The 24,081-nt window shown below is 43.7% G+C and overlaps 2 protein-coding genes across 3 annotated transcripts; both read left to right on the top strand.

The window, feature by feature from the left end:
- Nucleotides 1-1,304: 1,304 nt before the first annotated feature.
- On the top strand, nucleotides 1,305-3,578 carry srfbp1 (serum response factor binding protein 1). The gene is made up of 2 exons (XM_023828421.2): nucleotides 1,305-1,415; nucleotides 1,740-3,578. Exon 2 carries the CDS (start codon nucleotides 1,803-1,805, stop codon nucleotides 3,288-3,290), a length of 1,488 nt encoding a protein of 495 aa, XP_023684189.1. The 5' UTR covers nucleotides 1,305-1,415; nucleotides 1,740-1,802; the 3' UTR covers nucleotides 3,291-3,578.
- A 1,727-nt stretch (nucleotides 3,579-5,305) lies between these two features.
- e2f3 (E2F transcription factor 3) lies at nucleotides 5,306-21,854 on the top strand. 2 transcript variants are annotated; one of them, XM_023828436.2, is made up of 7 exons: nucleotides 5,306-5,839; nucleotides 10,447-10,558; nucleotides 17,187-17,406; nucleotides 17,849-18,007; nucleotides 18,200-18,314; nucleotides 18,603-18,744; nucleotides 19,035-21,854. In XM_023828436.2, the coding sequence occupies exons 1-7, from the start codon at nucleotides 5,564-5,566 to the stop codon at nucleotides 19,307-19,309; spliced, it is 1,299 nt and encodes a 432-aa protein (XP_023684204.1). In that variant the 5' UTR covers nucleotides 5,306-5,563; the 3' UTR covers nucleotides 19,310-21,854. The 2 variants fall into 2 exon arrangements, with proteins under 2 accessions (XP_023684204.1, XP_023684215.1); XM_023828447.2 differs by lacking the exon at nucleotides 5,306-5,839 and adding an exon at nucleotides 9,954-10,048.
- The last annotated feature ends 2,227 nt before the right edge of the window (nucleotides 21,855-24,081 follow it).

Below are 24,081 nucleotides of genomic sequence, written 5' to 3'. Positions count from 1 at the left end.
TAGGGATTTGGTGCCCCTATAAAGTGCTGCCCCCCTCAATCTGCCAGGGTGTCCCTGCCCCTCCCACACCCCTGCACACGTGTAATGTGGGGCGTACGCTGGGCCGGCCATCAGAGAGAAGATACACATCCTAAGGGTGTCACCTAAATGCATGACTTTACACTGTGGGAAGAAACCTGTGATGATCGGACATCAGGGAGGAAACGGACCACGTAATGCAGGAGATTACAGGTTTATCGACACAGCCGGGAGTGAACACAGCCAAAGGGGATATCCAAAATAGAAGTCGAGTCACAAGCAAAGGTTCCATAGCCGGGGAAGTCAGTCCTACACGTAGGAAGAGGACGAGGCGATGATGGGGAGGGACGAACGAGGAAGTCGGGTCGAGGGTGTAGGGCAGGGCAGGCGAGACAACAGGGCAAGATACCGTAGGTAGGGCAGGCGGGGAAGACACAAGACAGAGAAACGCTCAGCAATGTTCCAGACCATGGCAACAATACTAGTGAGGTTACTTCCGCCGGAAGTAGCGGAGTGATCACTAGGACACTGATTACGGCCGTCCCAACAAAACCTACATAAACATATGAGAACCAATAAACCTCACAGCTGCAGAGCAGAGAAAAGATTCAAACCTACCACCCTGGGGATTGGAGTAAAAAGACCTCTGACCTGTTAATCAAAAATGTGTGACTAAATACCTGATATTAGTATTGTTGATGATTTTTTATTTTTTTTTAAATGTAATAGTGACAATTAGAACAAAATATATGGTCTGCCCCAGCACCATTCAAATCCATCCATCCATCCATTCTGGGTCGCGGGGGGTCCGGAGCCTATCCCAGAGCCTATCACACATGCACACCTAAGGGCAATTTAGTAACTCGATCCAATTAGCCTCAGCATGTCTTTGGACTGTGGGGAGGAAATTAGTACACTAATCCTACAGTCTAAACCTAGAACATACAAAACTTCTATGTTCATAATCCTTAAAATAAGGGTAAACAACCTTAAGTTAGCAGGTAGCATAACTTTTTCAGTGTTAAAAATAAAATCAAAACCTCATTAGGTGTAGCAGGTAGGACTAATTATCAATATGCACCTACATTTGGCTTGAAATAAACATAACCAGTTATTTATTTTATCTGTCCTTTGAAAGTGTGCATGTTTTTGTGGCGTAACTCAGAGTTCTCTATGGAACCGAGTACGGCAATAACTATATGACATTTTCATGTTTTGGGCGCCCTCTGCTGTCCGCGGTCATCGTTATACTTTTCACGGCACGGGGACGCTTTTGCGTACGTAGCGCGTGCTTGCGTACGTAGCGGCCGGATGACGAGTTTCCGTTTTTACGTTCAAACATGGCTGCGTCTGTGATTATAGGAGAAGCACACTAAATCCTTATTGACCATGTCAAGGTCTGTATGCTTTTCGTTTTTCTTTAGTGCTTTTTATTTCTGTTACAGATACCTACTGATCTGGGGGTAAAAACCGAGAATCCTGCGGAAAAATCAGTAATGCGGGTGACATGCGTACCTCCTCACACCGTCCCACATGTGGACGTTAGCAAGCAACGCTGCTTATGTTACTCTCTGTCGCTATTGTCGTTGTCCGTTCGTATTTAGCTTGTTATTATTTTTTATGGCAGGTTTATATTTGTCTGTTTGGTTTCTGGTAGGCTGTCTAGTAAGTCTTTGCTCACACGATTTTTTTTTATCTTGCTGCTGTTCATTTTTTTCCAGACTTCATCAAATCAGCACTCAGTCACTTGATTAAAGTTTTAGAAATATACAAACTAACGAAATATGGCAGGAGAATTAAACCTAAACAATGAGGTAGTGAGGATGAGGAAGGAGATCAAGAAGGTCAGGGCTTTGATCATCCGCAAGATCACCAGACAGATCACATCGCTCAAGAATAAAAAGGGAACAGAGGCTGAGGTCCAGAAGAACCAAAGACGAGTGGCTAGACTGCAGGAGGAAATCAGTAAGATGAAAACCTTAAAACCTGATTATGTGACCAAACTTGCTCTGCAGAAGAACCTCAGCTTTGAAAAAGTTTGCAAAGATACCAAGTTGACCTTAGAGGATCGAGCAATCGCACGAATCGCGACTCATCCACATATCAATAAGAAGATTGTTGACATAAAAGCTGCAATCAAAGCATTTCAGAATGAGCGTAAAAAACCTTCTGAGGCAAAAAAGACTCAAGCTTCAGTGAAACCTATTAAAGACCCAAGAACACCAGGTAGTTTGACAAAAAACATCAGTGATAAAGAACAACACAATAGTGCAGCTGTAAAATGCCAGGATATTACAGACAAGCCTTCTGATAGGACGACCAGTTTTCTAGAACTCCTACCTCACAAAACTGAAAATTTGACGACTTTAGAAGGAAGCAACGTTGAAACTCAGCCTGAAAGAAATGTAGAGACTGATTCTAATCAAGAAAATACCTCTAAAAGTATCCAGTCAACTATGACTTTGCTAAAAGCTGATACAAACAGCAAAGGAGGAATGAAGGAACCTGCAAAAAAGAGGCAAAAAAGTACATCCTGTGCTACGGAGCAGAAGAAGAAAGATGTGGAGGAAAGTGATCTTGATCAGTCTGACGAGGACGAAGAGAAGGAGTACTTTGATGACAGCACAGAGGAGCGCTTTCACAAGCAGTCGTCCCAGTCGGAGGACAGTGATGATGATGACGACTTCTTCCTCGGCAAAATCAGCAAACTGCGGAAGAAGAAGCCGGAGTCGGGTTTAGGTGAGAGTTCGAAAAAAGCGGCCACTTCTGCAGCTGAACCAGAGATGGAGGCAAAGGAACAGACTTGCGGTGAGAAGGATGGTCAGGCCTCCAGAGCCATGAAGCTTCAGTCTGCATTCTGCAACCGATTGTCAGGTTCTGCAGGAACCTCCTCTAAAGGTCCTGGTGGAAAATCAAAGCCATCCAAGTTCCAAAAGACGATGGCTCCCACTGGGGGGAATTCAAAACTGTCCAGGCCTGAGAACCAGAAGGGAGGCCCTGACAAAAGGTCGCTGCCTTCCAGACATGTCAGTAAGGATAATGGTGGTCGACGTGGCAGCCTTCGACCTTGGGACAAGGGCCCAGGTCCCGGCAAGGAGAGACCAAAGTTCCAGAAGCAAATGCAGGGCAGAAGCTGGGCCACAACGGTTCCCCATCCTTCCCAGAATGCACCACAGACTCTCCATCCATCCTGGGAGGCGAGCAAAAGACGGAGAGAGCAGCAAGCTCAAATTACAGCTTTTCAGGGGAAGAAAATCAAATTTGATGACTAATGATTTTGTTTTATTTTTTCTGAAAAAACATTTGTTGGAAGACTAGTTGTACATCCAGTGATCCAATTGAGGAATTGTATAAGCATGCAAAGTAGATTGATATTCTGTATGTGATACTGCTTCAGCTGAACACATAACGTGACCATTATGGTATAGTTAATGATCATTAAATATACTTGTCTGCTGTCTTTATAAATATCTGTGAAACACCCATATTTGTATTTTTGTAAGACTTTCTGAATATATCATCTGTAGGTGGTTTGAGAATATAGGTGTGTTTTCTTGTTACTTTTATGTGAAACATTTTTGCCTCTGATAATTTTTAGTTGAGGAGATTTTTAATGTCTACAAGTACTTTAAGTAGCTTTAAACACGGCAGAAGATAAGGATGGAGGTCCAGGATTGTCTTGCAGCTTATTGAATCCACTTCTTTGTTCTAGGTAAGTATGGTGAGCAGATGTCCTGTACAGTATTTTGGAGAAGTTGATATTGGCACCTGCCTTTATCTGTGAAATCAGGTGATATAGTAAATGCCTCATGTGTCCATTCTTGTTCCTGAGGAAGGCAGAAAGACTAATCAGCATTACGCAGTGTAAGCTCAATTCCTCCTCATATTTTTTTGGGAAAAAAAATCATAAGGGATTTTAAGCCAAAATGTTGAATGGTTGTAATGTTCAGAATAATGCAAATACATAGAAAAATATGCACACCTTACAAGGGCCTTTTCAGTGTAGAACAAAGGGATATACCTCGATAATCCATAATATAATGCAGTGTGGTACACACTACACAGGAAGGCTGTCTATTTAGTAGCAATAATTAGAGTTCAGGTTAGTTCTCGTTAGAGTTATGGCAGAAGGGAAGAAGCTCCTGGATTAGAGGAAGGTTACAGTTAATGAACCAAAGAGTGACAGAGGATGAGAGATGGACTCTGTGACTGCAGGGTAGAGGTGGACTAGGACTGATTGGGGGAGGTTAGAGTTCTTTAGTTACCATGAAAAGACCCATCGCACCGCATGACACTGTAGTGCAGTGGCACTTGGTTGGCTGAACATATACCATTTTGGCTGTAATGCGGTTGTACTGGCATGAAATTGGTAAGTCTGACACCAGGGTCTTGGAGCACTGGGGAGTGAGCACAGTATTATACAGTTTGATCTGATATAAGGGACAGGTGGCAAAACTAGTTCCCCTGTGATTCCCTGTGACTGGAAACCACCAGGTTAATAGAGGTATCAAGGAAATTCAATGTCACTTCCTGTTCACGTCACTATACCTCAAATGGTTATTCCTGTCATACTTTAATTCATTTGAGCTAGCCGAATTCCTCAAAAGGGGGCAAAATCTGTATTAAAACCAGTATAATACGATAGTAACAAAAAGCAACAGTAAGTAGTAACTAAGACTTGTAATTTCTCTTCCAGCATGAATTAATCACTTCAATACATGATATTTCAGTCCTGACCAACACAGTAATTATAACAGCCAGTGAAGGAAGTTAAATGAAACAATGCTAACGTCAAACTAATCTGCATCGGCGCTGCCGTGGTGACATCAGCAAGCGCGTCGCGCGCATGCGGTATTTAACGTTCGCTACATCGGAAAGCAAAGAGGGGAAACGGTTTAAATAACCAGAATGATCGTTCTAAAATCTGGTAACTGTGTCCAAAGTGCAAAACATGATCATACATTTTATATTTAAAAGCGCTGCACGCTGCCAGACTGAAAACGGTGCAGCTGACTACAACGCGAGGGAATCCCCATAGTTACCCGTAAACCTTATTCGCCGATCACTGTTTAATATGTAAATACAAGCTGGCTTTCTACTGGCCACTCCCGTCGACCGTGGTCCAATGACTTCCTTGTATATTCAAAATTGCCTTGTGATTGGTTGATAACTGGACGCGTGTTCAAGTATACTGTAGGCGATTGGTAATCAGGGCAGCCAATAGGATCTAGTATGCAAATCTGGTTTGAAATCTTCGCGGGAAATCTGAGTTTCGCGGGAGGGCCTTTCGCGCGTAAACTATATCCCTTCATTCATTGTCAGCTTCCTGGAGCCATTTTCGGCCAGAAAGACGGCAGCTCGTCTCGGTTTTAAATCCTTCGCATCTGCTTTGCTCCGCGATTAATATAGAGCCGAAACTGGCTGTATCGTTAGATTAGACCCTTATCTAACACTCGTCGTAAATATTTTAGATTATACTTTGAGGGATTTTGAGAAAATCGGCTCTAAAGTAAAGTAGGGACAAAGGGCAGCCGAGCCTTTAAAGATGAGAAAAGGGATCCCCTCGGCCCCGGAGAAAGTGATCATAACAGGGGTCGGGGGCTCTGCCGTGGACAAAACCACCGTCTTAACAGCGCTGTCTGATCGCCTGAGCTCCAATTTCCCTACGGCCACGTACATACAGATCATCACCCCGCCGTCCTCTTTCACACAGACGGGCCATGTCTGCGCGTCCGAGGCTCCGGCCGGCAGCTTGATATACTCCACTCCCCACGGATCGGCGAACGGATCGGGACAGCGACCGGCTTTGGGACGGCCTCCGGTAAATACGGCGCAGGTTCCGGTTCGATTGGACCGGACGCGCGTGTATGTGTGTGTCGCGGCTCGCCTGGCGCTAATCCACCGTTCCTGTCTGAGTTAAAGGTGGCACTTTTGCTGGAAGTTGGGGGCGAGCTGTTCCGGCCTGACAGCAGCCCCACTTCTCGGGTCTAAATGTGGCTGTAACCGGGGGGAGGGGAACGTAGTTTTCGACTAACTTTTATTCCTCTTTATCGGTGCTAACGAACCGCTGGTGTTGGGGGAGGACGGAGGGGGATGGGGATAGCGGTGCTGGGGGTCATAACCGGGTATGAAAGGTCAGCCGGCGGTATAGTTCGGCTTTGGTTCGGGGGTCGGTGCGGCTGCAGCTGGCCGAGGCGGAGACCGGTAGCACACGGTCCTAGTCCCTCGTATTCCTCTCTGCTCCCCGTCCTCCCCCATTTCTGTTACTTTCAGTCGTCCCTGTTGTTGTTTCTTCTACGTCCCTCCCTTTTTTTCTATATCCCCAAACAGGCCCCATGAAGATTGTGGGGGGTCGCTGCTTTTCTCTATACCTCTGATGGCGGTTAGCTGCTAAGCTAACACGTAACAGACCCCTCCCCCCACTGTCGAAGATGAAGGTGGGGGTTACAAATGCTGTAAACGTTTTTCAGTCTGAATGGGGGGCCATTACCTGTAGCGGTCTGGTCTGTGCCCCGTATGCTCTCTCCTCTCCAGATCAGTCATCCTTGATTGTGCCATAATTATTTTTGAGATTTTTTGGTGGTCTGTCAAAACTCTAAAATGTCTGCAGTGGCAGATTTAAAGTGGTTGGTGCGGGACGTTTTACCTTGACTTCCAAAAGGGGAGGGGGGGGCTCTATACTGATGGACCTGTGTAGACCCGAGGAGAAGTAGCTTGAATGGAGGAGGGGTATTTGGGCATCCATATTTAGGTTTTTAATACACCTCCCTATCTTGTGCTGCGGTTGGTGGGCAGTTGGGATGGAAGTCAGTCTTCTACACAAACAGGGGAATCTAATCATGACAGAGACTCCCTTTTTGTGAACACTGTTGAATCGTCGGTGGATGAGAGATATTATGGAACTTTTGCTTCATTTACAGCATACAAGCATCCATTTATGGATGTGGCTGTGATGCCTTTTCAGGCTGCTAACTCTCTCCACTTCGTGAAGCTGGTGCTTTTGGTGTGGGTACAGTTCTGCTCTTGGTGATTGACTGTTATGTGGGGTATTTGACCATGAAATGCGTATTACCCGATTTAAAAGGACTGTTTATGTTTAATGGCTCTGTTGGTCCAGTAACCTTTGATGTATTTATGTACATGACTGACTCCTGTGAGGGCTATTGGTATTAAATAGCCTCCCCTTTCTGAAGGTCTTGATTTAATTCAATGGCCTTTTTCGTTTTAGTTGGTACTGTTAGGTTTATGATGTAGTTTCCGGTCTGTGGAGGGAAACGGTTTTTTTTTCGTGAATTCTCACCAGTTTAGGTGGCTTCACTGTTTGCAGTTACGACTGTTGTGTGTTTTGGAGCTTATGGAGGTCTTATCTTCCTGTGCCTGTGTACCCAGAAGCCTGTGCTGTTCCTACACATTAGTCATGACACAGGTCTGGTTGGCCTGCTTTCCAGTTTGACTCGGGTTGGTTGGGTGGGTTTTTTTGTGCCTGCCTACAGAGCCGTGATGTTTTGGCTGCAGGTTCTTACCCTGGTATTAGGTGTCCTGCTTTGGGGTTGTACCTCATACAGAATTTCGGCCACTTCCATTGCTTGATGTGGTCACAGAGGCATGTCTGGAACAGCTCGCCTTTAGTGGGGTAACTGTTCTGGGTCAGTGTCTCTGTTGATGTGGTGTCTGAGCAGTATGTATGTTTCCTGTACTTAGATCTCTGCACTTATTCTAGGGGGAAAAAGCAAAATTTTCAGCAGTGAATTTAATCATTGATGCGTCATGGATCGTCAGTACCTTGCCTTTGTCTTCTGGTCCATGTATAAGCCTGGGTCCCAGTGCAGTGCTGCCGTTTTACACTCCGTTGTGTTTTGCAGGCCAGTTGGTTTTCGGCCTACTTCCAGGCCTATGAATCAAACAATTTGGTCCTTCGCTGCAGATTTTTTAGCTGCTTAATTGTGCTGGTTGGTAATTTTTGGCTGTTGGGTATCTTAACGGGAGGGGCTGCTTCAGGTATGCTTTGTTGCATCTACATGGAAGCCATTTTGTGTGGGAGGTAGTGAAAGTAGAAGTGTGTCCCACTGCCTGTCACGGGTTTGGCGTGGCTGGAGGGAAAACAGCTCGATGTTCAGTGTCACACATGGTTCATCATGGCTTGAATCAGCACACCGTTTCTCTGCTTACCTGGTTCTGGATTTAACCAGTTTTGTCCAGGTTTTTTTTTTTTTTTTTTTTTTTTTTAATTAACTTATGACATTTGGGAAAAATGTGGTGTGATCATTATGTGTTCTTACCCATTTTTAATGAAATGGAGCTTCAATGGCGGCAATTTTAAACCCCCAGAAATTGGGATCTTTAAAAGGCAATTAAAATGAGTAGCATGGGAGGCTGGGCCGAGGTGACTGGAATGCACAGATGCCATCGGGAGAGTTGTCTCTGTGGGAGTGGCATGCAGCTGTTTTCTTTAAGCTGTCTGACCTGTTAGTCGTCTTAGTCCCCTAGAAATGCCAGTTGTATATATCGACCCCTTTTGAGTTTAGTGTTTTTTTTTTTTTTTTCTCCCCCCCCCCTGTAGAATTTGGGTCTCCAGGGCCCAGGGAGGGACATGGATTTTTCACTATAAAAATTGGGATCAGGTCCCTGTCAACTGCCCTGCCTGAGCTGAGTGTTTATGGGAAGACGTCCTTTGTGCCTGTTGGTGATGGTTGTGTTTGACGGCAGACCTGTTACGTCAGCTAGTGGTTTTATCGTCAGTCTGGTTGATAGCATTATCTGAAAAGCAACATGTCTCGTGTGGGTTTTTTTTTTGCCTGATCTGTCAAATTGGGGTACTGGGCCTGGTAGGGTTTTTCTGTGTGATAAGCTGGGGTGGTGGTGACTTCTGATAGCCCCGCCTTTGCCAAAAGCCACAGACGCTGCAGATTAACTGGGAGGTGCACTGTAACTTTGACCTTAACCGTGGTCCTGGTGCAGCCAGTCGAGGTCTGATGTGGTCTGAATGAACTAGGGATCCATCTGATAGGCTAGTGGCTGCAAATTGATGATTTTTGCCCTGATTGGTGCTAATTGGCAATTGGCTAATCATTCTACTTCATCAGCTCATAAAAATTGGCCATGATTAGTTTGCTCAGTAACATTAGTTTTTGTTCTCAGTGGTGGGTGATAACGGCGATTTGTCGTACCCTGTCGAAATTGTACAATGCACATTTCAGAGGTATTGCAAGAATCTGAATATAGCACTATATTTAAATTATTATTCAGTAGGCGCTTCTGTCCACAGTGACATACCAGTAAGGCAAATGGCACATTAAATGCATGCTGTAGGAGTCGACTGGGCTTATTTGCAGCTAAGCTGAGTTTCCAGCGAATGCCCAGTTACAAGCGTATATATGCAAGGGAGTTGTCCACAGTGGCAATGTCTTCCATGCATTCTGAAAAAACTAAACAGTAACAAACACTTGTTGTTGATGCAAAAATTTGAAATCTTGCATTTAATTTTTTTATCCATTATTTGTTATAAACTCAGTTCAAAGTGCAGTTATTGACCAAAGCAATAAATGTTAGTTTATACACAAATTTTGAAACTTTTTTTTTTTTATTAGTAAACTTTTGGTATGAGTTTTTATGTCCAGTATTATAGAAGGTTTAATTTTATTACTTTGCTACAATCAGTGTTTCTTGTAAGGACTTGCTTCTTAAATGCAATTACATTGCTGCATACATTTTAAAAAAATCGATCTATATTGTGGAGCATAATTCTGCCGAATAATATTGTGATGACATTTTGGCCGTATCGCCCACCCCGAGCTGCCTACCTGCTCTCCTCCGGCTCTTTCCTTCTCTCATCCCAATAATGTTGCATGACAGGTAAAGTCAAACACTTATGGGAAGCGTCTGCTCTTTGGAGATTCTTCACTGTGTTGAATGAAGGCATTAAATTTGCAGTGTGCAAGACATTAACGTAAAGTTGTGAAAGAACTACCTCAAAAAAATTTGGAACAAATCACTTTGGTTGATGCCTGCGGAGCCATTTGTATTTGAAAAGGTATTTTCCTTGTGGAAAGCTGTCCTGTCCCTGTGGATTCTTATGGAAGATGCATATTCCCAACATTGCAGGTTTAACTGAGCAGAAACCATGCAATCATACCTGGAAACATGGAGGTCTCACTGTTTGCATGATCATGCACAAATCATCTGCTTGCTAGTCAGATGACCACAAAAGCTAATAACCTCTCACCCAGATGAGGAGTAATTTGCAGTTGTTTTTCTTTTGCACACCCAGGAAGTGAATGTCTGTTTAGCTGTTGGGTGTTCAGCATGTTGGCATTTCATAATACATAATACTCAGTGGTTAAGTTCTCTCTAGCTTTTATGAAACTGTCTACAAGCCATTGACTGGTGAGGAACCTCATGAACTGTGTTCCCTTCATCCTCCATCACCAGGCTAAAAGGCGCCTTGAACTGGACGAGACCGACCACCAGTATATCGGCGATGGCGTCAAGACTCCCCGTGGAAAAGGAAGTGTCCCCACTCCCAGTCTGAAGAGCCCCAGAAGTAAGTCTGGCCAGAGGGTGGAGACTCATCTCCTGTAGACGCTCTTGGTGAATGAGCTGTAGGTCTGGGGTTTATTAGGTTTTTCATTTCATTAAGTAGTGATGCACCAATGTGGAAATATTGGCTGGTACTGTTTGATTTCCGTCTAATATTTGATGATGCAGGAAACAAATTCGAAACTTGAATATAATTATTCAAGCAGATAATTCTGTTAATCGATTAACTGGTTAAAAACCAAACTTTATATGCAGTTCATATTCTGACTGCAGCATGGTGACACAACTCATCTCCCAGGTTACACTCACAACACAAGCAAGTGAACCGGAAAGATGGCCGGCATGTGTCAATACGGCCTTCCCAGTAGGGGTGGGTGATATGACCAAAATCTTTCGTCATATATTTTTGGTTAGAATCGCGACCCACAATAAAAATGACATTTTTTGTTTGTAAACCAAATTGAAATGTATGTAGTAACATTAATTTACTATTATTAATGATTATTCTGTCCTTGTAAGACACGTTGCTTGTAGCGTAATATAATGTACATATAAAAGCTGACATAGCAAAAGTACTTTTTAATTTCTTAATAGTAGTAAAAGTTTTTAAAGTTTCAGTACAGATGAACATTATCTGTTGTATGAACGGAACGGTACTTTGTGTGAAAATGGTCTGGATTTGCAGAATCCAACATGGCTCAGAGTAGAACACTTTGGAACCAGCACTTTCTCTTCAGCCATGCAGCACACTGTCTGATGGTGTCTGACTGTGATTCTTAGTGTGTGTGTGTGTGTGTGTGTGTGTGTGTGTGTGTGTGTGTGTGTGTGTGTGTTTTAAAACCAAGGTCATTGTCTTTTGTTGAAGATCTATTCATTAAGTTGAGATCCAGTGGGAGAGTTAATTGACAAAGAAAGGAGATGTAGAGACTGCACTGATGTTAGACATCATGGAGTCTGAAATTGCTTTATTTCACACTGGTCTGTTTTTATTGTACTGTTGCAGCCTCTGAACACTCAGGTGTCGTGTGATGGGTGTTTGCCAGTTTGTTCTGTCATAATGTAAAACGGCAACTGGTCATGATAAATTGTCTTATCGCCCAACACTACTTCCTAGCTCTGCTCCAGCTCCCTATGAGCTCCGGCGTTTGCCGTAATCTGCGATAACTGGATTTTTCGAGGGGAAAATTCAGCTGAATATTTGATCATGGAAGTATTTCATAGTCGCATCCCTACTGATGTTCCTGATCAGCAGCTGAACTCTGAGCTGCTCACATCTGTAGTGAAACTGATCTGTGACAGTAAGACAAATTTGACATCAGGATTATCCCCCCCCCCCCACTTCAGCGGTTATGTCTTTAGCTCTGGTGCTGCTAATTTTGAATATTGACGAAAGTCTATATCACAGCACTATCGAATTCTCGAATCTGAATGTTGATTGATTTTCTATAACTGCATGTATAAATGTTGCTGAAGTATATCGCAGTAGTACATCAATGCATGATTAAAATAGATGTCAGTTAATTCTTAATCGCAAATAATTACATAAACCTGAGTGATTGATGGTGATGAAACATGCTTGCATTTGCCATTATATTTGTTAAATACATTGCAATTCTGTTTGCCTATAGGAAGACAAATGTATCACTGGTTAGATACTTTAGTACCTTATCCAACAAATAAGGCAGCAGCTTGCTATTGTTAAAATGAATGTTCAAGTACATAAACAGAGGATAGCAGGATTTTCCCTGGTAGACAATATATACTATCCTTAACTTTACAAGCGTTTTTACCTTAAATGCTAAAATTTAGTAACTTAAGTACCACAACCTTAGTAAATATGTAAGTACTATAACTTTATGGCAAAGAGGCTGAACAAGTTAGAGTACAAAGGTAAAAAAAAATGAAAAGGCAAACCGCATGGGAAAAGTAAACAGGATAGAGGTTATATTACATCGATGGTGACTGACATATATTCCTTCAGTATTTTTACATCAAGAAGTTGAACAATAATTAGTCAAATGCAGTTTAAAGTTTGCATTCGTAGATAAAACCCACGGGCAGAATATTTGTCAGACTTAATATACATGAATTTTAGACAGAAATTTTACTTTTACATTTTATAAAATGAAAGAAGCAGCAAACACAATGTTTCTATTAGTGGTGAAGGGGAAATATGGATTTTATGATTAACTGCAATTTATGTTTTTGTTCTGCAAGGTTAATGCTACAGTATTGTGCCTTGTCATTTTTACAGTACATCTAATTTGATAGCATGTTAGTGAATGTGTCTGAAATGTTAATTGTATAGAACCTGAACTGAATCCAATCGAAATTGAATTAAATTGTGAGGTTGGGGCTGATTCCAGAATACCTGTATGTTTGTCAGATTCCAGTTTCTTTTGGCACATACCTTTGTTAGTCCTTATGGTTTGAAAGCGGTTGGTTTAGTTCTTAAGCAGCTATAACCTTGTGTTCCTCATTAAGATTTTGGTGTACAAGCATTTGGTCTCTTACTGGTTTTCATAATTTGTTTCCTGTGACTCTGCCTTTGTAAATTTGTGTTCCATTTAAGAGCTTTTTAATCATCTTTACAAGTGTGGAAAGCCGCTATATAATATTTCATACCTCTATAGTATTTCAGATTTGATTTCTGAATCCTATCGAACCGAATCATTATCTTGTGAGATGGAATGGAATCGAAGCATCTGTGCCAAAGCCCAGCTGTAGTTATGAATGTTTTTCTTAATCCACTTATGAATACATCTAAGGATGAAATCTGAAGATTCCAATGTGAGTTTTAGGTACTTGCTATTCCCAGTGGTGGAGTCAGATTCACCATGTAAAAGACGGATTTGTAATGAGTCATGTACTGAGCGATTAAAAGGGAAAGACTTTTTGTCATTTAAGGATTATGTTCTCTTGTTTTCTGCCTTTATCAATTGTTGTAAATCAATGGCATAAAATGAGTGCTGTCACGCATGCCTTATCCAACTTGGGCTTCCGGTCAGAAATGCGGAAGTGCCTAACCTCAATAGCCCAAAAATGTGATGGGAATAGATGAACAGTGTGCTAGAGAAAACTCAAACACATTATTCTGATCAGTCATGGCTATGCGATGGGTTGTGCAAGTCTTAATGCAAAAAAGAACTTGTTGCTCTAAGATTAATCATATGCATTAACATGTTCATTTTGACTGGCTTTCTAAAGAAAACAATGGGCTGTATAATATACATTTTTAAACACAAATGTAAAAGCATGGATGCAGTGCATTTCCCCGCTTAAACACGGATCTTTGGGTTTATGAACTGACAGCTGGCTTACGGTTTTTGCAACGGACTATTTTTGAATTAGACTGTGGCTTGGGTCACACACAGGCCTGAAACTGAAATGTTTAGTGGCTGGTTTATACTCTATGCTTGCAAAGTGTACTCTTGTATGTTGCTGCTTATGCTTGCATGCGTAGTTTACATCAGTCTGGAGGATTATGTCCACCAGAGGGCAGTGTGAGAACCATCTTGGTTGGCTGCTTTGGTTCTGGTCTGCCTTGTTTTGTATGAGGTTGTGACATGAAATGTTTTACACTGGCTACCTCTACAGCAAATTGCTAATTTTGTAATACTGCTTCAGCATTCTCTATTCTATCCACTGCTCTTCATATTGGTCCTTTGCATTGCCATATATCTCGTATTGAATACTGCATTATATGTAGTTAGTAGGGGTGTAACGATATACTCAGCCCACGAGACTATATTGGGTTCACAAGACGAGATGATTTTAAGAATGTTTTAAAGAACTTCAAAGAGGATATATATTACTGGAAAGCAGCCTTTTATTTGAATAATTTGAAAGACAAAAAAATGCTAAATAATGCAGATGTATGGTGAAATGTTTTAAATAATCACCATCCTCATATGCAGTAAAGAACAGAACAAATATCTAGCACCATAAAATATTTCACCGCAAACTCAAATGACAGGCTTCACTCGTATTTGACTTCTCAGTTGAACATAAAGTAGAATATAAATAAAACAATATAAATAACAAACAAAACTTTTTGTTTCCTTCACCGGTGCAGTGGATTTAAGTAAAGAGCAATGATGGTTCTGCAAATGGCTGTGCCTAGTTGTAGCGTTAGCCGCTACGTACTGCATTATTTTCCTACAGTGCTTACAGACTTCGTGTTTTGTCTGTCACCATTTATATTTTTGTACCCAAAATGCTGCCACACAAAGTTTTAAAGTATCTGGGGCATCTACTATGGTAAATCCGTCAGGTGCCGACATGCTTACAGCAGCTGATTTGCAGCGCCTTCGTCAGACCGCTTCTCACTCCGACGAGAAATCTCCTCGTTGTAGTAGGTGGTATTTTGTACTTGGCATTACGGCTGCACAACAATGGAAACTTCCATTTTCTTTTTGTGAAATGTTGCAATGTTGACAAAGCAGAAAGTTCAGAATATCTGTTATAAGTGAGAAATTGATTTATGACTGGACCAGAGAGCACATGCAGTGCTCATGCAAAGGTGGTAAACATACTAGATATTCATGAAAAGGTGCAGTCATTAAAACTGCAAAGCTTGCCAAGTTTTGTATTCTATAATATAAATGTTCTAGTGAAATGTAAAACCCCCCCCCCCCACTCTTGGCAAATTTCATCAGTAAGATTTCTACATACTATGTTGACATTATGTAAATGCAGTGTCTGTACAGCATGAGGGTATGCGAAAGCCTGATCTCAGAGCTGCGTAGTGAGAATTGCATATGCCTAACTTGCGATGTCTGTTATTGCACATCACCCAGGCCTACCTGGTATTTTTTCTACTGTAACGCTGGACTGTCTTGTTAATTGTCTATCTGTGTAGACGGCATTCAAATACAAGTTCCAAGGCACTTTGTACTGTGCTTTGTACATGTGACACTGCTTTCTTTGCACAGATTGAATTTGGAAGCGGAAGAAACTTAAACTGGCATTAAATTTTGAAGTGACAGTACACAGAGGCACACAACAGCAATGAGTATTTTTCTCTTGCCTCTGAAAATATTCAATTTTTAATATCTTTTGACCACTTTTCTTAAATGAGATTCTATTTGGTTAATATTAACTGTACTGCATATAAAACCAAGACAAAAGGTAACCCTAATGCCCCCAAGCTTTCTGTTGGGACTGTTTATGCCCATAGTGTTAATTCCATATGCAGGTGCACAAACGACGCGTGGAATGAATGCAGAATACGCATGGTGACCATGATGCGTAAACGAGCGCATTGTCTGTGCGTTTCATATCGTCCAGACGTTACTTTAGTATATGACACATTGCATGTATTTTAAGCGGCACCGCTGCTCTGGTATTCTGAAATGGCAATTCTTGCTGGGGGGGGGATATTTCCGTAATCAAATATTCAGCTCTTCAGATATGCGCACACACGGGTCCGTATCCTAGTATTTTTGTAATTTGTCTGAGTTATGATTAAGATCATAAGTAAACTGTTGCGCTGGCAGGAGGACCGAGATCTGGGTCAATCACATGTCAACAGTAGGGACACATGGTGTAGATCGTAACAAAGATTTTTTTTTATTTTTTGCTAAATACACCAAGATATAAAGCAGGGACTTTGTGGCAATTTTCATTGTTGACGCTGTGTTGCAGTTCAAGTTCAGCCGTGGAGTCATTACCAGTTGTTTAACGATAATAGATTGAATAATTAAAATCTAAAAAATCTAGAGTATTACCACATTAGCAAAATAAATGGGGAAAAAAGTATCACTTTACATTTGGGACAAAGATTCAAAGCATCATAAAACACGTTCTGCAAAGGAACTCGGGAAAGATGAATCCCTATGGATTTTTTTTTTTCGTAGAATTACATTTCAGAAAAATATTAGAGCCAATAATGACAAACCGTCTTGCCCAAAATCGCCACCCAGATCCTGTCCCCAGACTAACTTCGAAGTCCCCCATGAAGGGGGATTAACACTAGATAACAGGGTGTACGTTTCTGAGACTTTTTTTTTCCCTTTAAGAATTTTTGCTTTCATAAAATATTTTTCTGTCAAAGCTCTAAACATATTTTGTTCTGTCAGTAAAGAATCCAAAAAATGCCCAGTTGTAGGAATCTAAAGTCTGTTAGAAATCCCAAATGTAGAGGTGAGTACTTCGAAAGATACCAGACTCTTATACGAACGAATTACATAAATTTGCCAAACCTTTAGTTGCCCAACCTGCCAACTCTGCACCTAAAAAATGCAGGGGGAGATCAGAGTTGTCTATTTTTAATGAACTTCTGCCGTTGCCAATATGTTAACTGATATGTCATGAATCCCTAAGGCAGAGGTGGGGAACCTGTTCCATGGAGGGCCAGTATGTGTTTTCGTGAAGGTCTCTCAATCAGCCAATCACAGTGGGTGGAGCTCAGAACCACTGTTTTTATTGGCTGATTTGTGGTCATCCCTAAAACCTGCACCCACAGGCCCTCCATGGAACAATAAATTAACCAGCTGCACTTTCATGCTGTTTTCAGTTAGACAGGTAAACTGTTATTAGTTGATCTTGTGAACTTGTTCAGCACAAGCCAAGCTTAGTTACTTGTGTTAATGAGTTGATTCTGAAATGTTTGTGTGTGTGTGACGATGCAGCTCCGAAGTCGCCATCAGAGAAGACGCGTTACGACACGTCTCTAGGTCTCCTGACTAAGAAGTTTGTCCAGTTGCTGGGCCAGTCCTCCGACGGTGTGGTGGACCTAAACCGGGCCGCCGAGGTCCTCAAGGTTCAGAAGAGGCGGCTGTATGACATCACCAACGTTCTGGAAGGGGTTCACCTCATTAAGAAGAAATCCAAAAACAACATCCAGTGGATGTAAGTGTCTGGTTTGGTTCTGAGGGTTAGGAATGCGTGTGATCATCTTGGCCTAGTGGTAGATGTCTGAGCTGATGGGGGGGGGAAAAGCATCTGCTTTCTCCTCAGGTCTCATGTAATTAGGGTCCTCTAGATCAGTGTTTTCCAGCCCTGTCCTCAGAGATCCTCAGACGGTCCACGTTTTTGCTTCTTGCCAGACGGTCCACATTTTTGCTCCCTACCGGCAATTGATTGGGAGCAAAACATGGACTTTCTGTGGGTCCCCGAGGACCCGACTGGGAAACATTGTTCTACATGTTCAGGTTTGATATTTCCTGAGATGAAGCTTCTGGCTGCAATAAGCAGGCAAATGGGGATTTAAGGATTGTCGCAAAGAATTGTCTGGGCCCTTCAGGTCTGAGCCCGAATGTGATTTAACTAACTGGGCCATTTGTGCCTGTAGGGGCTGTAGCTTGTCAGAGGAAGGGACTGCTCTCAATCAGTGCCAGACCCTTGGCCGCCAGGTTATGGAGCTGAGCCAGGAGGAGAAGAAGCTGGATGAGTTGATCCAGAGCTGCACCCGGGATGTGCGGCAAATGACAGAGGAAACGCACAATCAGAAATATCCTTCAAACTGCCAGAACTGTTCTGTAACATTTTAGGCCAGTCATCTGTCTTAACTGTTAATCTGGGTTTTGATTGGTGGTTTCTCCGTCCGGCAGGCGGTCGAAGTTACTCTGGTAATTTCACCAGTCTCTCGATGCAGTGGTGGCAAATTGGTGTGACATGTTGTTCCCTTAACGCACATCTCCACGTTTGCCTATGTCACGTATCAAGACCTCCGAAAGATCCGGAGTCTGCGGGATCAGACTGTGATCGTGATCAAAGCGCCCTCAGAGACCAAGCTGGAGGTCCCTGACCCTCAGGAGGTGAGGGCTCTGGCTCCTCACTTGGAGGGCTTAGTACTCCTGATAAGTTGATGGCTTCTTGGAGGCTCAGTGTTCTTGTGTGACCAGCGTGTTAGACGTGAAATTGCTACAGTATCCGAGATGCCATTCCTCAGTTCCTCATCGGTTCTTGGGTCTGAGCTGGCAGAATGGGATGACTTTCATTGTCCTATTTTACTCGTAACACAGGACAGCATCCCCACTAAATGTGTTTTTTTGCAATTTGGTATAAGGGAATAAATAAAGTTAAATTATCATGTCTGTCCTTAGAGTTTACAGGTTCACTTGACCAGCACACAAGGTCCCATAGATGTGTTCTTGTGTCCGGATGAGAATAACCCCAGCAGCCCCACGAAGAATAGCCCCCGCGATGTCAATGGAAACAGCCCTCCTCTTGTCAAAGTCTTACAAGGTAGTTTTGTGGCCCTAGTGTCGTATACCGAAGTTTCGTACAATCTGGCAGATATCTTGATGTGGGCAAAGTCAAAGTAATTTGGCTTGTCTTCTGGTCCACTTGATATTACTCTTGGCACAAGTCAATGTTACATTCTGCTTATCAGTATTGCTAATAGTTCAAATGTATTGATTATTGATATAGGCTAATATTTCTACATCGGTGGACCACTAGTTGGGCAGGTGCTCTAGTTGCAGTGCATGTCCTCAGGATGTTTATGAAGGTCCTGCCCCGTTTCTCCTCCTCAGATTGTCCCACGAGCGAAGCCAATAGCGGAGCACTCGGCGTGTCCGATTGTGCCGTGACGGTCACCAACATTTTACCCCTCACGCCGCCTCTTACCGGCCTCCTGCAACAGACGGAGGATCAGATCCCTTCTGCCCTGGAGGGGCCTCTCATTAACCTCTCACCTCCACTCCTCAACGAGGACTACATGTTAAGCCTGGGAGATGAGGGCATCAGTGACCTGTTCGATGCTTATGATTTGGATCGGCTTCCCCTAGAGGACCTGCTGTGCAACTGATGGGACGATATCCCCCCTGGAGGAAGTCGTATTTTTTTTTGGCGAAGGTTTATTCTGAAGGGGCCACTCTCTCTGTTCAAAGAGGTGGGCATCTGCAGGCCCCCCACCCCAGGGCAGCCTTGGATCAGCATCGTCAGGATGGCTTTGCCTTAATCCTGATTTGGGTTTTTTTTTTCTGTCTACATCCATATGGGAACTGCTTTACCAGACCAAGAGCAACCCCCCCCCCCTCCAATATACTTGTTCAGAATCTCTTGGTTGAAGCTTGAGTGTGGGAGGTGGTCCTCCTTAAGCCGGCTGCACCCCCTGCTGTTGCATTCGCATACCACTTTTGTATTTGATTGTAGCTGCCCTGAGTTTGCTAGAAGCTGTGCCCAGATGGCCGAACCCAGTCAAGGTTCGAGTGAGTTGCGTCGAGTACCCTGCCTTGCCTGTGCGATTTCACGCAGACCTGGCCGATTTTCCGGGTTGTGTCCTAGTGAGAGTCCCGGTGTTCTTCACGGATCAGTGCCTGGGCCCCGCAGTAGTGCAAAATGCTGGAACGTGCGCTCTGTTTAATCTTCTAAGCTGGTTTTGCACCATGATTGCTGGTGCAGCTGCCATTTTTCTGACTGCTAGAAAAATGCGGAAAGGAGTTACTCCCATGTGGAGATCTGGAGTATGACATGTACGTTTGTCTGTGTGAAGTGGGCTTTTTAAACATCTTTCTGTGTTTGTCTGCACTTCTACTCGCTACTTTGGTCTAGAAATGGACTCTAGGCTGTAGTGATCTCTGGTTTTACTTTATATCTAATGGAGATCCCGTGGGTTAGCAGACCCAATGGAAGGTCTCATCAGTGCTGGTTTAGCACATGCAGTTGGGCTGTGCTGCGATTGCGTTTGTCTTGAATCGCAGGTAAATGCTGCATTGCTCCCCCTGTGCTTCAGTTAAATTATTCATAGGTACTAATCTGCATTTTACAGTATGCAATATTTACTAGTATTTAAAGGTAACCTCTTTCCCTGTCATTTAGATACCCAATAGGTGGTAACTGAAAAAATTGTAATTGGAATATCTAAGCAGCGTGTCGTAGGGCTTTCGGTAATATGGTTAAATTTTAATGTATCGGTTTCTCTGCTCGTTTATGCCATACAGTGGTTTTTTGATTTATTTTTTTCCAGAAATCCTCTCCTCCCATTTCTTTTGGCAGCTCGCTCTTCCTGCAGTAAGAATGCGACGAACACATCGAAGGTTTAACAGCTTGGTACTGGTTTGACACGCGGGACGAGCGATTTTGGCGTAGACTTTCAGCACGGAGCTAACGTACTTCCTGGCTCGAGCCCCTGAGGGCTGCTGGCGTTTTCCGGAAGGTCTCGTTTGTCCGCCTGCACCTCGCATCTGTCCTGATGGTGTTTCAGATCCAGAGGAATTCAGTCATACCTGAAGTTTTAAAATGATTCTTAGCATTTAGAGGCCGACCAGGGACCTCCGGATCGGGGGATGAAGCTCTTAGATTTGGTCGGTTTGTCCTCATTTAAAACTGGCTAAATGAATAGTTGCGGTTGCATAAACATCAAAACCAGGCTTCCGAATGAAGACGACAGCCTCCCTTTCACGCCTCTGGAGGTTTCTGTCCGCTTTCCATCGCCTTAGTAAAGCCCATTATGAGCAGAAACCCTGCAGTGTCGCCTTAAAGGGCCGTATCTTCATGCAGGAGGGGAGGGAGGCTTGTTAAAATTCTCAGGAATTTAAACACACTGTAGGGATTCTGTCAGTGAAGGAACCTGACTTGTGAGAAATGGCCTCCACCACTGAGTACCGCTGCAGGGTCTGTGGTGGCAGGTGAAGCGACAGAGTAGCCAAGCCTGAGGTACTGCAGCGTGTTATGGGATTTATGCAATAGGTACTGGCTTCCTGGCCCGGTTCTGTTAGAGGATCATCTTATTTCCTTGACTGCTTGTTTTGAGTGCCTCTAAATGTCTACTTCTGAAGGACACCACTCTGGTTTTCATCCGTCTTTGATCCAAATCTCACTCCTTTGCTCTGTTTGCTGCCCCTCAGTTTTCATAGCTACAGTATGAAATTCCCTTTCTGGGTTTGGGATTGTTTTTAGTAAAGATTTTACCCCCTCCCCCGATGGACCCCACCCATCCCTCAAGCTTTTAAAAAACCTCCCTGTTTTAGCAACTGAAGTCCAGATGAGCAGCCGCTTAAAGGGAGCTGGGGTTCGGCCCAGTGTTTTAATCGGCGTCGAGCCGGAATCTGCAGCAAGCTAGCGTTCCAGCGTGTGGCTGGAGTCAAATGACAAATCAGATGGACAAGAACTTTCCAGGATGGAGAAGCAGCATGTTTATTCTCAGTCTCCCATGTTAAACTTTTGCACTGGCCCAAAACTGCTCAATTTGTGTTTTGCTTTTTATGTATTTGCATATTTACATACCCCTGACCTACAGATGAATTTCTTTGTGAAAATGGCCCCCCGTGAATGACTCTCTACCCAGGGGCTTTGTTGATTTGCCCAAAATGGCTCAAGTGCTGCCTACATGCACAATCCCAGGGGTGGGGGTCGGGGGTCAGGGGTCGGGGGTGGAGTCCTATCTTCAGGATCAGTCTTGTACTGTGAAATCTGCTGTGTGCCTCATCAGTTTGCAATAACTGTCCCAAATTAAACTCTGCCCAGTCTTAATCCCCTAATCCTGGCCCAAATATTACTGCCAAGTACGAGTGTGAAGGCTTGACGTTTAAACCCTTTTATCATATTTGGGGGGGAAAAATGATTCTGGGACTCTGCTTATTGGTGTGTTTGTATGTGCATGGAAGTTCAATGAATGTTGGGAAAATGTTAATTTTTTTTTTTTTTTTGTGTGAAGTGTATATAGAATTGAAATTGTTTTAATAAAAATGTAATTTAGCTTTGTATTGTCTGAGCGACTGCTGGTGTTGATCTGATCAGCCGACCCCGCCCCCCAGGTCTGCCGTCCTCACTGCTGGCTTTGTAGCAAGCCAGTTAATTGGTTGTGTATGTTGGCGGTTTTTTTAATTGGTTAGTGATGGAGGTGTTTTAAAACTCCGATTCCACCCTTCCTCTCTCAACACCTGCCTAACAACCAGATTCTCTCCCTCACTCTCCATATATTGATCTTGTCGTAACTGATGGGTTTGCATTTCAAATTTAAAGAAATGCGACGATCTGTGAGGCGCAGCCCCTGCTCACTCTGCTGCTGTTCAGCCTTTTATTTCTTTGGACTCGCCTTTGTCTCCCGAACCGCATCCTTGAAGCTTTTAAACTTTTTCCGTTTACCTCAAAGCTCAGGCCCGGAAGGTTCCACACACATGATTATCACTGCTTTCTTCAAGCAGAAGGTCCAAGCAGATGCCAGGACCAACGTTACTTGGTCAGACTTCTCCCGTGCCCGGCGTTTGGGAATCCGGTGTTTTAAGGTCTCCTGCTTCTGGATTGTGCTGCAGGTTGTTGGGCATGTTGGTGCATCTCACCGTGGGCTTGGTGTGAAAATCACACACGGCCGGTACCTCCGCCTCCTCCCCCTGATGGATTAAAACCTAAAGCGGTACAGAACAGCTGGAGGATTTTCTTGAAGAACCTGTCCCCCTCTGCCTCTCCTGATCACCTGGCTTGGCCCCTTTGTTCCTAACTTCCAGAAGGTGCTTGATCAGAGCGCCTCTTCTGTCATCTTAAGAGCCAGCCCAAACGCATCGACTGTCGGCTGACTTCTTCATGCTACCCTCCTATAGGCAGCGTGTGTGTGTGTGTGTGTGTGTGTGTGTGTGTGTGTGTGTGAAAAATCTCTCCTGTTACCTGGGTATTGATCTCTAACATTGCCTTGATATCGCAGTTCTTTTTTTGCATGTGTTTCAAGTGAGAAGGCTGGTGTGGCGACTTCTGTAGAACCTTTCCTTAAGCTTCCTGTAGTAGCTCGATGCAGTTCCCACTTGTGCCACCGAGTGGGGCTCACATCCCAGGAAATGTGGCCGATTCCTGCGCCCGCTGTGCACATAGTGGCCCTTTAAGCTCGCTGTCTGCCCCTCACGATGGCCTGAGCTCATCCCCAGGTAAAGGTCAGCCGTGCCCAGAGGGTGATGTGGACCTGGAACAGTGTGTGTGTGTGTGTGTGACCCAATATAAATAATGCAGTGATTTCTACTGCATTTATTTAGCAGTTGCTTTTACCCAAAGTGATGTGCAGTTGAGGAAGAGGGTCAGTAGGTCAATGAGTCCCTGGAGCAGTTGGAGGTTTAGAGTCCAGTGGTGCAGTGACTCTGGCATCCCTAGGATTTGTTCTGGCATTGTATCCTAACCCTGGAGTCCGCACGCTGCACCCCTAGCCGGATTGTACTCTGAAGCTATGGCTCCGTCCATGCTGTGTGTATGGAGCTCCTTTTCCTGGAGGTGCCACGTCCTTCAGATAATCAGTGTTTGGTGGTTTTAGGCCGTATTCTGTCTGCAGTGTTACTGGTGCAGTGTTTTTTTTTTTTTTTTTTTTTTCTCCCCTCCTAGCAGATCTGTTCTGTAATAAACCTAAAAAAGCTACATTTGCGAACCCTACAGACAAGTGTTTCATACACGTAAATGCATGTGCAGACTTGTCTTGCGTTGAAAATCCCACGCCAGCCAGCTGACCAAAGTTGGCAGCTCTGTAGCTGCATTTATAATCTTGGTTCGGTGCTCTGGGTGCGGCTAGCAGGGCTGCGTGTTCAGTGACACTATTAGCGGTTAATTATGGGGCGTGGCCTGGAACGTCGTCCGGCTGACAGCGATGATCGATTGCCGATT

Source organism: Paramormyrops kingsleyae, chromosome 23, assembly GCF_048594095.1.
Source record: "Paramormyrops kingsleyae isolate MSU_618 chromosome 23, PKINGS_0.4, whole genome shotgun sequence".
NCBI lineage: Eukaryota > Metazoa > Chordata > Actinopteri > Osteoglossiformes > Mormyridae > Paramormyrops > Paramormyrops kingsleyae.
The sequence above is the reverse complement of the archived record's forward strand: the minus strand, read 5'-3'. Positions and strand labels throughout refer to the sequence as shown.

Bases quoted from the DNA above. Each gene is read 5' to 3' on its own strand.
- srfbp1 (XM_023828421.2), top strand. From the start codon at position 1,803: ATGGCAGGAGAATTAAACCTAAACAATGAGGTAGTGAGGATGAGGAAG.
- e2f3 (XM_023828436.2), top strand. From the start codon at position 5,564: ATGAGAAAAGGGATCCCCTCGGCCCCGGAGAAAGTGATCATAACAGGG. The intron at 17,407-17,848 runs GTAAGTGTCTGG...TTGTGCCTGTAG, and splicing joins AAAAACAACATCCAGTGGAT to GGGCTGTAGCTTGTCAGAGG. The intron at 18,008-18,199 runs ATATCCTTCAAA...GCACATCTCCAC, and splicing joins GAGGAAACGCACAATCAGAA to GTTTGCCTATGTCACGTATC.